Raw genomic sequence first — 13,973 nt, 5'->3', positions numbered from 1 at the left:
GGTGAAAAGAGGTGAGGCATCTTGAATAAACTAATCTGCTAGTCAGCACAATCCGTTTACTCCTTACTAGCTGCACCTTATAACCAGGGTTATTAGAAAGCTGTCAGGAAACAGAACAATATTACCAATAGCTGCAGCTCGCACTAATGAGACACACTGACCCCAGCCTGCACAAGCCACCCTGCCCCTCGCCACCCTCTGTCCCAAGCTGAGTCAGGACATCCCGCTGACACGCTTACCTGCAATGCTGGGCACTGAGAACAAACAAAAGAGAGAGAAGAGCCACCTTTTTTCCATCTTCAATTGATGAAGTTTCGGTAAATACGTAGCTCTCTTGGCCTGTTCCCGACAGCGTCTCAGAAGACTAAAAATGCTCTGCCCCATGCAGACAGGCAGCTGTGCGACACAGTCATGCTCATCGCTTCAGCGTGACTTCAAAAGAAATGCTTCATCAAATGCGAAAGCCTCAGTTTCCTGCCAGAGCGATAAAATTAGTACATCTTGTGAACACTTTACACGGAAAACACTACCTGTACTCTTCTTTTTTTTTTTTTAACTTTGTCTTTTCAGATAAACCCATAGTAAGCAGTTTACTGGGTTAAACTGTCTTGAAAACTTCTCAGGTATCTGAAGCTGAATATCTGGTACAAAGCATACAAAAAGCCCGATTTCCCCCCTCTCCCCTCCTTCATTTCCTTCACATGTTATTCCAAAATTGCTCAAATATACTATTTTCCAGAGTCCCTACACTCACTGTCTTTTAAGAAAAGAGCAAAATAACAAAACCAATCTCCCTAAGTTAAAACAGAGTGACTTGAGAGTTTTCCAGATTCACCTCTTTTGTTCCTGAGAAGAGAAAAAGAGATCATTGATTATTTTCTGCAAGATGAAGAATCACAGCATCACACATGAGAACATCACTTGATGTGGTTAACCCCCGCACCTTGCTGTGTTCAGCTGGTAGGTTTGGTGTTGGAGAATGGGTCCTGCCAATCCCATGACCTGTCATTATTGCAGGTCACCTGTAAATCCTTTTGAATTGTTCTTCAAACATACTGCATTTCCATAAACTGAGCATATGACTGTCAGCAAAGCATCTTGTTGCAGACAGGTCTTATGCAAATTGGAACTGCTGCTGGCAGCTTTTCCCAAAGAAACAGATTTGAGTTCTTACTTACCACACTTCTTTCCCCAAAACTAAGAGAGCAGGGCAGGACACCTCATGTGTGCAACATGGATGTACACAATCTACTGGCTCTGCCTGGGATGGGGTGGGTGTTAGGAAGCCCAGCTGGGCAGGAGTCTGTTGCCCCAGTAGCTCCTTCCCTTGGGGCCTGAGGACAACCCACCCTTTGGCTTCAGGGAGATCAAATCCAGGTGGACAAAGAAAACGAGTGGCCTGGATGGCACAAGCCCTTAAACAAACACCTCTCTCCACCAGCAGTGCCTTCCCTTGGGTGGCTGGTCCAACCTTGGGTTGGACTCACTGGTCATTCCCCTGTTTTGTGCACTACCAAATGCGAAGAACAACTATATCACTTCCCTAATTTGTGCATTTGCAAGCCTTTGGTAGCACATTTCAACAGGCTAAGGTCTCCAACTGGGACAGCTGGTACTGCTGGCCAGGTTGTGGTCAGGCGTCCAAATATGTCTTAGAGGACAAGTGCTGTTTCACAGTTCCCTTTTTGTTTACATTGCTCCCCTGCCTGAGGAAACACACTAAAAGCAGTTGTGGTGAATGCACTGGATGCTCAGGTTACTGCTAAGGGAATACTCTCTGGGGATTAAATGTCTTCTTGTCATTCAGAAACCTGACAGAGAAACATCTCTCTGGGAGGACTGAAAACTCCTGAAGTTGAGAAAGAACAGAATATTCAAGCCATTGTAATTGACAGCCACAGAAGTGAGTAAAAAAAAATAAATAAAAAGGTAAATGTTCTGGTTTCCAGTTCAGAGCAGAGACAATAAAGAAGTGGAGCTTATGTTACAGAGACTATAGTCCAAGAAAATCTGAGTTCAGTCTAGAATTTGGGCTTTCATTCAGGAGTGCCCTTACCTTAGCTTCTCCTGCTGATCAGTTCATGCAAGCTTTGTACCATGAGAGGCTATTTAGTGCAACATGGGGAAAAAACAAAAAAAATCTCAAATGAGTCTTTTTGTTGATCTGAAGCATATATCACAATTCAACAAGACAGCCCAAGTGCTATGTCGTGTATTCAACAGCCACAGAAATCCCTGAATAGTTTGTTTGAGTTACTAGATCTCTATGTCTTGCCCTTAGACTTTGTTTCCCCCTCTAAAATAACATCCTAAAAATATACTGCTGCCATGTTGCATTGTGTTGGCTGAATGTGGCCACCCAGCATTTTTGCCAGGCTTAATGATGAAAGACGTACAAGAAAGAAACCTCCCAGTTTGATGGATTTTTGTTCACTTCAGAGCAGTGTTTTGCCCCAATTCTTAAGCCCAAAGTCTAAAATAGTCATTTACACTGCTGCTGACATTGATGTGTGTGAACAACTAAGGCCTGCCTATGCTTTCAACATCAAAAAATACTTTTGAGACATGCTACTTATCTCAGCCTACTGTCAGGGAGTTGCCTCTTCCCTGGGGCAGGCCACAAGGTTCTGTTCATAACACAGCAAATTATTACGAGAGGTTCCTCCCCCACCACTCCTTTCCTGAAGAGCTACTCACAGGCAGCTTAGTAGGTGCCACAGTGGAGTGTCACACACCAGGTTATGGATGGTGGGGATGAGAGGAGGTACTGACACAGGCCCAGGGGCAGCGGACCATATTGATAGCTGAAGGGAAGACATACCGATAATGGGCTTTTCTTTGATGGGGCAGCTGCAGGGATGTTTTTCTCAGACTTGGGATGCACAGGTTTTTCCACCTCACTACACACGCCTTTCTGGAGAAGCACAGAAACTGTCGAATGGCTGGGAGGTTTTAAAGGAAAAGAAGCTCTGCCCAGGCAAAAGACATGTCCGGGGATATGTGAGCCACAATGTTGTCTTTTGAGCTGAACAAGCAGTTGGCCTGACTGCTCCTCATGGGTCCCTCTGTCCCAGGTGGTAGAATTGCTGGTGGGAACCGATGGGGTTTGAGTATCCCCTGGGAGGGGACCCTGGCATTGCACTGTAGCCTGGGGCTCTGCCGGGTGGGGATCCTCTAATTACTTTATTTTCACCACTGAAGGAGGCACTTTCAGCACTACAAATTACCCTTTCCATGGCAATCATCCCTATTATGTGTCATGTTCACAAAACCCTCAACTGCAATACCATTCTTCTACCTCAATCACAGTAAGCTGCACCTGAAGAAGCAGAGCTGCAGTCAGACCCACAGAAAAACAAATCTTGATCTTCAGAGGCAAATTCAACTATTCACAAAGAGAGCCTTTTCAGAAATGCTAGTGTGCAAGCTCTCTCTCTGCCAGAGGCAAGGATGATTACCCTTGCAGACTGGTGTCCTCTAAACATTGCTTAAAGAAAATGCTGCTCCCCAGTGAAAAAGAGATGGAGACTTTGAAGCAAGAATTCCATTAAACAGTAAACTAACCTTTCAGGTTTGTTTGGCGCTTGGCACAGAAACTGCCACTTTGTCATTGTGTTTCAGTTTTGAACTTTGAAAACTTCACTAGTGACTCTGTAGCTGGCAGGCAGCTTTGGCCACAGCACCTTGTGGAGCAGGGGACAAGTGGGTGGCAGAGGCTAAGGGGGCAGTGTGGCAGGGGACAGGGCACTAAGGTGACAATGGGATCCCCACCGTTTTTTTTCCAGTGACCTCCTGCTTCCTCCATCTCCCTATCCGTAGCTCTAGTGCCTCTCACCTGCTTGCAGCACTGTCTCTTCTGCATGGAGAAGAGAGGGGAAGGGGGTTTCTCACTCTGCTTCCTCCTCCTCTCCCACAGCTACAGGCTCATGTCTGTAGGCTGTGTTTGACATGACGCAGTCCTGGTTTCAGCTGGGGTGTCTAAGCAGCATGGCAAGCTGCAAGCATGCTTCCCTCTCAACAACAATTTTTCCAGCTGAAAGATGTTTAAAGATCTGAGCAGACTCTTCATCCCTTCTCCCTCACTGACAGCTCAGAGTATGCTCAGCCTCGGCCACCTCCCGGCTCCAGTTCAGCCCACCCTGACACCAGGGCTGCTCCATCACCTTCCCCAGCTTCTCCACTGCTCCCAGTGCTGATGCCAGCAGAATTCAGGATGGCTCTTTCTACAAACATCTAATTTGCCATTACACCCTACATATAATTTGAGGCTGAATCCAACTGGACAGTAGCTCTTTAATTATGCCTTTTGCTCATCCCACTGGTAAATATAGCTTTCTTCACTTTGTAAACAGCACACTTGCTTTTGAGCAGCCTCACCTGAGACTACAATCAAAATAAATGGATAGGCAAGGGCTACAGCCCTTAAATCCTCCCTTCTTGCTGTCTGTGGGAAAAAATCTCTTAGAGACCACTCTGTGTTTATAAAACCTTTCAGATGAGGCAATAGGATGCCCTTTGGGAAAGCAAGGGTATCACAGAGAGTGATCTAGTGCTGGGTTCCTCTGTGTGCACATCTCTGACTCCCCATTTATTTGATATAACAAATGGACTGCAAAAGCTGGTGGTAGTTTTTCTACTTAGAAGGCCTAACTTACAGTTCATATTTCAGAGAATTTTGGGGATAAATGGAAGAGAATTGGCTCCCTCAGCTTCGCTGCCATTCTAGCCACAGGTCTCTATGGTCCTCTGCTCCCATTTAATGCCATTTCTGATCAATGATGGCCCATCAGGGTAAGCTGTTCAACATCACATTGTGCAAAGTGCAAGTTACTGAAAAAGCAGAGTATAAAAATTGCAACCAATAAACAAAACAAAAATAAAGCACATTGACCCAATAACTATACTCCAAGGAAAAACTACTGTGTGAAAACCAGCCAGACATTTCCAAAAAAATTAAAGACTCTCTGGAGTCATTATTTTAAAAATGAAATAGAAGACACATGTGAGACCAGCTCTGCTTTCTCTGCTTGCTTCCTGTTTTCCAAATATAGCACAAATCGTGCTTTCCGCCCATTTTGCACAGCATCAGCTAAAGGCTTTTCACTTGTACATCTCATGTTCCACATTTTGTATTAAAGTGTTTCTAAGTAGGTTAATAACTGTGTAACAAAATATAATGGCACACATAGCTTTAAAAAAGGCAATTGCTAGGAAAGGGTAACCCACTTCCAGTGTTTGGGAAACATCTGCTCACGTTAGACTACAAGGTCAACGTTTCCACTGAAGCCTTCCAGAAGGGCCATGTCATCCCCTGGTCACTTTGGCAGGAGTTTCAGAGACAGTGCTTGGAACAGCTTCCATGAATCACGCCAGCAAGAGCGAACAGAATGCTTCTTGAGAAAGGGATTTTCACGGACACAGCTTGTGGGGCTTTATCTTGAGGTCTGCCTGAAAGAAGGAGTTATCAAGGCAAGAAACAGACCACTCAATCAGAAGTAAAAAGCTTAGGTTCACATCCAAAGTGCTGTAAACCTAGATGGGCTGTAAGCTCATTTTACTATGCAGACTATCTCTAATGGATTTTGTTCCTTGATTAATTTAAATTTCTCCATACTATTGTATGCAAATACCTTCTCGCACACACACAGATGCCTGGCCAGAGCTCAGCACAGCAGACTGGTTAGAATTCACCACTGAAGAAACACATCAAATAGAAAAGATTAAAGGTGTGAAAGTTAACTTCAGATACAGTAGCAGTGTCAATTTGAGGGCAGCAGCTGTCTTTTCATTATAAAAGAAAAACCAAATAATTTTCAGCAATAAAAGGCCAAGTTACAGTGACAGTAAGAACCATAACTTCGATTTTTTTTTTTTTGACAGAAAGCTTTGAAACCATCAGACATTAATGAGTTTGTTTGCAGACAGTATCTTTGTGCCCCTATAAATACCTTTCAAGCTATCAGCATGTCAGAAGCAAGCACAGGAAACCAAGATATCTCTCCCATCACATCTATCATCTATTAAATTGTCCAATACACCCTAATTCCACATCTCTTTAGAAAAGGTGGTGAAGTACAAATAAGAAAAGCAAAGCAGAGGTTGTTTTTCATGTTGAGCCTGACCCTGCAGAGAAGATACTGTACCTCAGTGAAGCCCATGTTTGGAGCCTTGCAGAGCAGGACCCCTCACCCGGGTTCTGGAATGAGAGGCGGGGGGGTCACTTCTAGAAGGTAACACAGTGCTGAGTGCACCTTATATGAGGGCAGCATAGGACAAGTGCATTCCTAAATCTGCGTGTCTCAGTGGAGTTAACAGCCTGCAGTTAGGTGGGATGAATACAGCACAGAAGTAGCTAGAAGGTAAAAATGGATAACATGAAACTTCTTGGATATTTCTGCATAATTATATTTTGCAGATCACAAGCAGAGTAATATTTAGCTATTTCACATGTGAATCCTTTTGGTTCGCTCTGTGCTTGAAGCATAATGTGAACCTGCCCCAAGGAACTGGTGGGGACTTGATAGCGCAGCAATGTGTGCTGCAGACCCAGCTCCTTCCAGGGAAATCTTGGCCAAATAACTAAAGAATAGGATAGGGAATTAAGATAGTTTTCAGCTGAAAACACTTCTCTCAGCATTAAGTATGACTTCCCGAAGTTTCAACCACTACTAAAATTAAGGAAAATTTCTATTATTTGGTTGGTTTGTAAGGGTCAATTCCCATGGAGGGAAAAAAAAAAAAGAGCAAACAACAACAAAACCCGATGTTCAGTTTCTAGTTGAGTCTGTCACCTCCTGAAACAATACTAGGAAGAGCCTGCACTGCTTCTCTTTGTTTCAGAGAAACACTATATCCCAACTAATTGGGATTTAAGAGAGTCATTGATCACACATTTCTTGCCCAAAGTATGGAGAGGGATGATCGTCATGAAAATTATTCTCAGGTGTCACCTGATCTAGAGTTTTGGTTGAGAACAAAGAGTAGGCTGGCAGTCTTCTCCTCCCAGTTTGATCCCTTGTCCCAGGCTTTATTTCCATCCCAGTCATGGATGTGCGACTCACCCACTCCCTGTTCCCAACCTACCAACCCACCGGCACTGCTCTACTGAACACCGCTCTCCCTCCTGCCTGAAATGAGGTTATACTTTAACTTCACCACAGCTGATTAAGCTTAGCAATGCTGCTAATGGCAATGAAATAATTCGAGACATCTACCAGAGCATTTAACTTCCATTTTGCATGATTGCCTCCATTTTCAGAATGAATGTGCAGTGACTTATTTGGTTTAAGGGCCTTATCAGAGCACTGGCCAAGTTGATGGGTGGCATATGGGCACTTCCAGACTGTGTGTCCCAAAAAGAACACCATTGTGTAGACAAGGAATGTCACTTGTGTTGCCCAGGTCTTGTTTCCCAAAAGGCTGAATCCACCTTCTGCCCTTTGGAAAAATCAATGATTCAGTAAATTAATTTCAGCCTGTTACTGTAATTGGATTTTAAAAAAGAAGCATCTTGCAAGACTTTCCTTAAAATCAGTAAGCTGGAGAATTGCACTGTGACTGAGCACAAATCAAATACTTCTAACATTATTTGACATTTTAATTGCAAATGAGGAAAAAAATCTCTCATTACAGAACTGAACCAAGTTGTCTTGTTGTGAATCAGGCTCTCCAGAGGACACTTCCCTCCCCTACCCCCTGCTCAGCCACACAGCAGCCGAAGCAGCAAACATCATGCAAGCTAAGGCAGCCACAGCCCACACCAGTCATCCTTTCTCCCTTAAAAATTACACTGACTCACATGGTGTATTAATAATTCTCTAGCAGATGCTACTGTACAGCAAAGAGCTTGTCAGGAAGGAAAAAAAGCCCACCACAGAGTTGCACGAAAAAGCAAGTTTAGAAGCTCCATAGATCTGTTTACAGGAGGGTTGGATCAAAATCATTTCAAGCTCGTTTCAGTGATTTACCTGAATACTCCAGAGACATATTTGGCTTGCAGTGCCTCTGGAAAGTCTTGGCCGTGGTCTTGCAGAATGCAAGAAAAAGTATTTGGGTTGGAGATCGGTACAGCTGACCAGCTGCTCTAAGCACAGGTACAATTTTAGAAGTATGATTTAATATCTTGTTCTACTAGCAATGCCCACGGCTAAAAGGGAAATAAAACTAATCTATCCTTATTAGATTTGGGCTGTAATCTCATATCACCCTCAGATATTGGACTTCTCTGGCAAGCTTCCTGCTTTGCACTGGCTCTGCTTCCCAGGAAGCTGAAGAGGGCAAGATGGATAATGAAAGAAGCGTAAGTGCAAAGAAAATTCACATGTAGTTCAGTGGTTTGCACAGTACAAACACTTAATAACCCATATAGGAAACAAAAAGGGGAAGAAGCAGTCTATGGATGTGGTCCATTCACCCAGAATAAATCTTTTATTATACCAATAGGGGTGATGCCCATGTTTGAAAATCCTGGGTGCAATAAGCATATTTCTTTGAATCCCAGGGAAGATTACCCACTTTTCTCAAACAGAAAAAGTTCACACGCAGCTTTATGTGGTTGGTGCCTACATCATATACTAGTTGCTCACAGGAAATAACTAGAATTTTTTCAGGGAAGTAATCTGATTTTTTTAAATGGACAAAATATTGAACAGAGCAAGTATATTAGCCATCTTATGCTTAGAATTATTATACATATAAATAAAAAAAAAATAGCTTAGGTACAGTTAATAATCTTGCTTTGATACAAAATGCAGAATTCGATCTCCTGACAGGCTCTCCAGCATGTTTTTCTGCGATTTTCCATTTTTCAGTTGCAGTTTCCAGCAGTCTTTCTCTATGGGTGACTTTTCCTTGTCTCATCAGAATTGTGTTTTGCCACTTCCTGTTCTTCTCACCCAGCAGCTCAAGTAGATGGGCGGTTCCGCTAGCAAGGAGATCCTCAGACCTAGAAGAGAGTTACCTCTCCTGCTACCCCTCAAAAGGCAGGGATGACCTCCTGTGATGTTATTTAAACCCTTCACACCAATTCTCAGAAAAAAAAGCTTTGCCATCCATTGTCTCTACAAAAAGACACAAGTTCCCTGCTAACAAAACCAGCTTTTTTGTAGGATCTGAAGCATACCTAAGAGGTAAACATTTACTAACTCGCGTTTTCTAGGAAGCTGGATTTTGCTGCCTGCATTCAAGCACCACAAAGGAGCCTATATTTTCTTTTTTTCTGGTTCCCCATGCTGTGTACTTTCTCTTTGGGAAACTGCCAAAGTCTGCCTCAGAAGGCTGTTATTTTGCTCCAAGAGACCCCCAAAAATAAAAAAATCGATCTATCAATCTGTGGCTTGGCAGCATCAGACAGAAGATTAGGAATCTCAAGGCAGATTATAAATACAATCCCCTCAATTAACTTCTCTGGGATGGGCTAGAGGCAGTTAGATCCTTGTTAAGTCAATTATTAACACAGATGGTCAATGTGCATATTTTTTATGACAAATCTTATTAATTTCATGTGCAAAGCAGTAAACCCAGAAAAAGGCTAAGAAGCAGGGCTGCTGCCCTACCTGCCGGGGCATGGAGGACAAGCTGCTGATGCTGTGGGAGCAGTTTGACGTGGGTCCTTCTGCCATGTGCACACAGTCACCCCCTTCGGCCCTCAGTGCTGGGACTCTTCCCAGCCCCCTCGTTTTTCAGGGCTTTGAGACCACATGCCCTGCCAGTCCTTCCTGACATATTTTATAGACCCATCAGTAATGGAGAGGGCTCTGATTTATGCAGCTGGTGTTGACTTCTTTTCTTAAAGCCACTAGTTTGCATGCCAAGGCTAGCACTCTCAATTTGGAGCGGGGAAAAGGCTGGGCAGGGCATCTCTACTGTTGCCTTTCACAAAAAAAGCCTTATGCAGCTCTCAAGAGAGAAAGTTCAACAGGCACCCACAGTCCCTACAAGCACCAAAACCTTGTGCCAAAATTGTTCTGACAGCTTAGCCATGATGCAGTTTTGCTGCCAATGCGATCAGCATTCTCAGAAAGCCCTTTCATAATACCTCACTGCATTTTTAACAACTGAACTTTGTCTGCCTTCTTCCAGACTTCTTCAGGATTTGGCCTTAAAATGACAGCAGCTAGAGTTCATCTCTCTGCAGAAACCAGTTACTTGTCAAGAGGATGGAAGGTAAGTAGGCAAGTTATGCTTTTTGGGTCTCAGACCCTGCAAATAAAGGCCAGTTTCCCCTGCTGATCCATTTCATGCCTGTGAGGCAGCTTCCCCTTCTGAGTTAGGGGATCAGCCTCTGTATTTGAAAAATGAAGGTATTCAAAGCTCTGCCAAAGGGGAAGAAAAACCCAGCCCTTAACACTGAGGGCTGATTGAATTCCCCTACAGGAGTTCAAAGGAAAGAAGCTGAACTGTGACCCAGAAAGACTGGAATTAGTTTAAAAACATCCTGTTCTATGACACAGCACTATATCCATGCTCCTTGCTCGGCAATAATTTATTAAAACTCCTTCCAGCCTGAACAACATTTAAAGGCAGCTAAATGAGCAGTAGCACTGTCAGGCAGTACCCTGCACTGTCCTAGTGAGTAATTAAAATGGTGCCAGGCAAGTGTCTGATTTAACCTTTTGTCAGACTCCTGTAGTGCATCACGTCATACAGGATTCTGGCAGCAATCGCTGATCTCCAGAAAAAAGAGCCCCAAATTGTTCCCCTGTGAAAGGCTAGCAGATGTACCAGCTCCGGTGGCCGATGTACTTGGCAGAGCCTGAAGAGTGAGGGGGAGCAACCCAGTGAAGAGAGGGAGGGTCTGGCAAGCAGCTGGAGACACCCCGATGCTCTCAGCAAGGAAGACGGCACGTCAGCCAGACCCACCCATGAAATATGTGACTGGCTAGGAGCGGTGACAGCTTAAAGCCGAAACTCATTCTTGTGTTCATCCATCTGGATAAATATTTGTTGCTGGTATGTGTGCTTACCAGTGGGAATACATGATTAAAACATTTATAATTTGCAACGCCTTCAAATGCATTCAAGTCAGGCTCAGTTCTTCAGGGGTAAATAGCATTTATAAATCCTCAGTCTTCTTTCTAACTTCAGGTATTATTGCAGGTGAAAAATCAGAATATTTGTGCTTTAACAGCCTGTTAGGAGCATGTTGCCATTTGATGAAGATTTTGATGCATAACTGCAACCCCAAGTCAAACTAATCTTCCTAGTGAATATGTAGTTGGTACAGATTGACAATGGAAAAAGGCAATAAGTAGCTTTTGTGAAAAGGTGATCTATCTTATCTTACTCATCTTTTTGGTCTCTGGCTCTACTTCAGCACATTTTTGGTCTGCTCAACACTCCAGCTTTACAGGATTCAACATCTGACATGTATTACCAGGGTTCTTACCTTATACTGTTCAGTGCTACAAGTGGCAATCTTTTCTTTCTTACACCTCTTTCTTCTGCTCTCTCTATATAGGCTAAAGTAGCACCGGCCAGACTAGAAAAACAGGAAGCCTAATTACTGGAGCTGTGCAACTGAAATGACGGAGTTTCTTAAAACTACATCAGAGATAAAAGCTGCCTAATAAACAAACAAGCAGGCTGTCTGTAGTCTGTCAGAGGAGTAATCGAAGCCTGGGTAAGACACATGGGGTACTTTAAGACAAGGCTGTGCAGACTTGGAGAAGTCCAATTACAGCATCTCAATTTATACAGCATAAATTTAAGACAGGGCTGAAGGTGAACAGATCTGGAATGAAAGCTGAGCACTTGGCAGAAGGCAGTGATTGACAAGGAAATGCACAGTTCCCTCTGTAAAGAGCTTATTTAATTTACACAAAAGGAAAGCCCAACTCCAGCCTTCAGAAAATAATTTCTGCAGTGCTGGACCCCACCAGGTGCAGTGTTGCATTTGGTACTTTTCAGCCATTCTACTTGAATAAAGAAAGTTGGGGAATGACAAATACAATACTGAATCAGATCTGTGCTTAAAGACAGCTGAGTAAATTAGGATTCCTGGCTGGGGAATAGGAAGAGGCAGAAGGGGCAAGGACAGCCCACTGAGCACTCTTTATCACTAGCTGGTGATTGAAAGTGGCCAGCCTCAACAGAGCTCATCAAGCTGCCACCATGCTGGTAGGGACTGGTGGGAGGTGCAGCTCCTGGGGAGAAAGCATCAGCCATGGCTGCATATCAGTGCTTGGAAAGTCCAGCACAGCCTTCTAACAAAGTTTGAAGCATTCATAATTAGAGAAGCAGCACAGTAATGAAGAATTTATCCAGGTTAATTTCTATCATGGTTTTCCAAAAAATGCAGACAGGGCTACCCAATCTTTTAATAATCTAAAAAGTAAACAGGAAAATCGAATTAAAAAACAAACAACCCAAATAAATAAGCAAACAAAACAAACCACATATATACCTTTTATCACAGGAGCTTTAGTGGTACAGGAAAACAGAATATAGCTCTTGAGCTGGTCAGGCTGAAACCAAAATACCTGCTCCCCATGTACTCTGTTATACTGCTGCTTCTGGGACATCAGCACCAGATGCTTCAAACTCCTGGATGCCAAAGACAAAGATGAGTCAACAACATGACCCTGATAATTGCACCCTATGAAGGGACATGATCAGCCTTCATCCCAGCCCTCAACATCCCACAGCTGCTCCCTAGTTTCATCAGGCTGTTGACTACCATTGAACTTTTCCCCGCCTCTCAGCTAGTGTACAGACAGCTGCTACCTGTAACATCATGCTACCACACTACAGACATTTAATTACAAAAAAAAAATTAAAATTAAACTCTTTAGAGACTGCATTGACCTTCTGAGGCCAGGCTCAGCTGAACACGCATGGCTCTGCTTGTCCCCTATCCAAGGCAGCCATGCTACAGACACCTTTCCAGCCCTCCTCTTTGCCATCAGTACCTAATGAGTTGCTAATGAGTAAGACAAACATTTTGGAAGGTTAAACTTTTTTGCAGCTGGTCATGTCATTCCTCCACAATTAAAGGCAAATGTCTCAAAGGTACTTAAATCCTTGTTTGCTGCCAAGACAACTACATGTCTTAGAATGGTAGGCTTAGATGTTTCGACAGAACTCACATTGCTGTGCCTCCATCACTTATGGGCTTTCCAGAGATATAGCAATTGTTATGCCTCAGGTGAAACAGTGTAAAACAAGAAAACCTCCCATAAATCAGAAATATTTTACTTCAGGAAGGGTAGAAACATTAATAACAACAACACTGTAATACATGGTAATTAGATTTTTAGCAAATGTTTTCAAGGAAGGAGACACATTATTACTCAAGGCTTTGTCTTCAAAACAGCGGTGTGCTTTAGAGATATTTTGCCTGGCAGTAACTTGTCCCACCCCCTCAGCAGGGACATCAGCTGTCTGCTCTCACATTTTTGTTCGCACTAGTGGCACTCTCCAAGCTCTGCTCTCTGCAGGGCCATGTTGAGATCACACAGAATCACAGAGTGTTAGGGATTGGAAGGGACCTCGAAAGATCACCTAATCCAATCCCCCTGCTGGAGCAGGAACACTTAGATGGACTGCCTCAACTTACTTTCAGTTCTCCAGTTAATTTATTTGAGCTCTCCTTGTCCCATACTGCTTTGAAAGCCAGAAGATATCTCACTGCTCTTTACCTTATGGCAACCTCCCACAACTTTCAAAACTTCAATTTTCCATTCTTGGTGTTTGCTACTGTGACCTGGGAAGTCATTAATAGAAATTGGACTTTGAATTATTATTATTAGTTCTTTACAAGGATGATTTTGCTCTTCTGCTCCTTCAAGTTAGGACTTTTTAGCATGGGAAGCTTGTTTGGGCGTTTGGTCTTTGCAGAACACTTACAGAAAAATCAGCTTTGCTAAACTTAGGCTCAGCTCTGTCCACACCCATCTCAGGGAGAGCAGATGCTCCTGAATGACATGTACTGACCTAAGTTATTTTATTAGCATTTATTCTATTTTTAAGCTTTG

General features: G+C 43.3%; 1 protein-coding gene across 8 annotated transcripts in view; it reads right to left on the bottom strand.

Moving 5' to 3' along the window:
* CD96 (CD96 molecule) overlaps positions 1 to 12,900 on the bottom strand; it is a 41,724-nt gene extending 28,824 nt beyond the window's left edge. For 2 of the 8 annotated variants that reach the window (XM_065076075.1, XM_065076016.1), the window contains exons 1-5: positions 12,404 to 12,897; positions 6,144 to 6,352; positions 5,255 to 5,448; positions 2,057 to 2,105; positions 240 to 474 (exon numbers count right to left, since the gene is read on the bottom strand). In XM_065076075.1, the coding sequence (XP_064932147.1) occupies positions 240 to 384 (145 nt within the window). In that variant the 5' untranslated portion in view covers positions 385 to 474; positions 2,057 to 2,105; positions 5,255 to 5,448; positions 6,144 to 6,352; positions 12,404 to 12,897. Of the gene's footprint in view, positions 1 to 239; positions 1,959 to 2,056; positions 2,106 to 4,655; positions 5,449 to 6,143; positions 6,353 to 12,403 lie in introns of those variants that run through there. The other 6 variants (XM_065076043.1, XM_065076066.1, XM_065076021.1 and 3 more) reach the window with 6 other exon arrangements.
* Between the last annotated feature and the right edge of the window lie 1,073 nt (positions 12,901 to 13,973).

Source organism: Columba livia, chromosome 1, assembly GCF_036013475.1.
Source record: "Columba livia isolate bColLiv1 breed racing homer chromosome 1, bColLiv1.pat.W.v2, whole genome shotgun sequence".
In the NCBI taxonomy this organism is placed as follows: Eukaryota; Metazoa; Chordata; class Aves; order Columbiformes; family Columbidae; genus Columba; species Columba livia.
The sequence above is the reverse complement of the archived record's forward strand: the minus strand, read 5'-3'. Positions and strand labels throughout refer to the sequence as shown.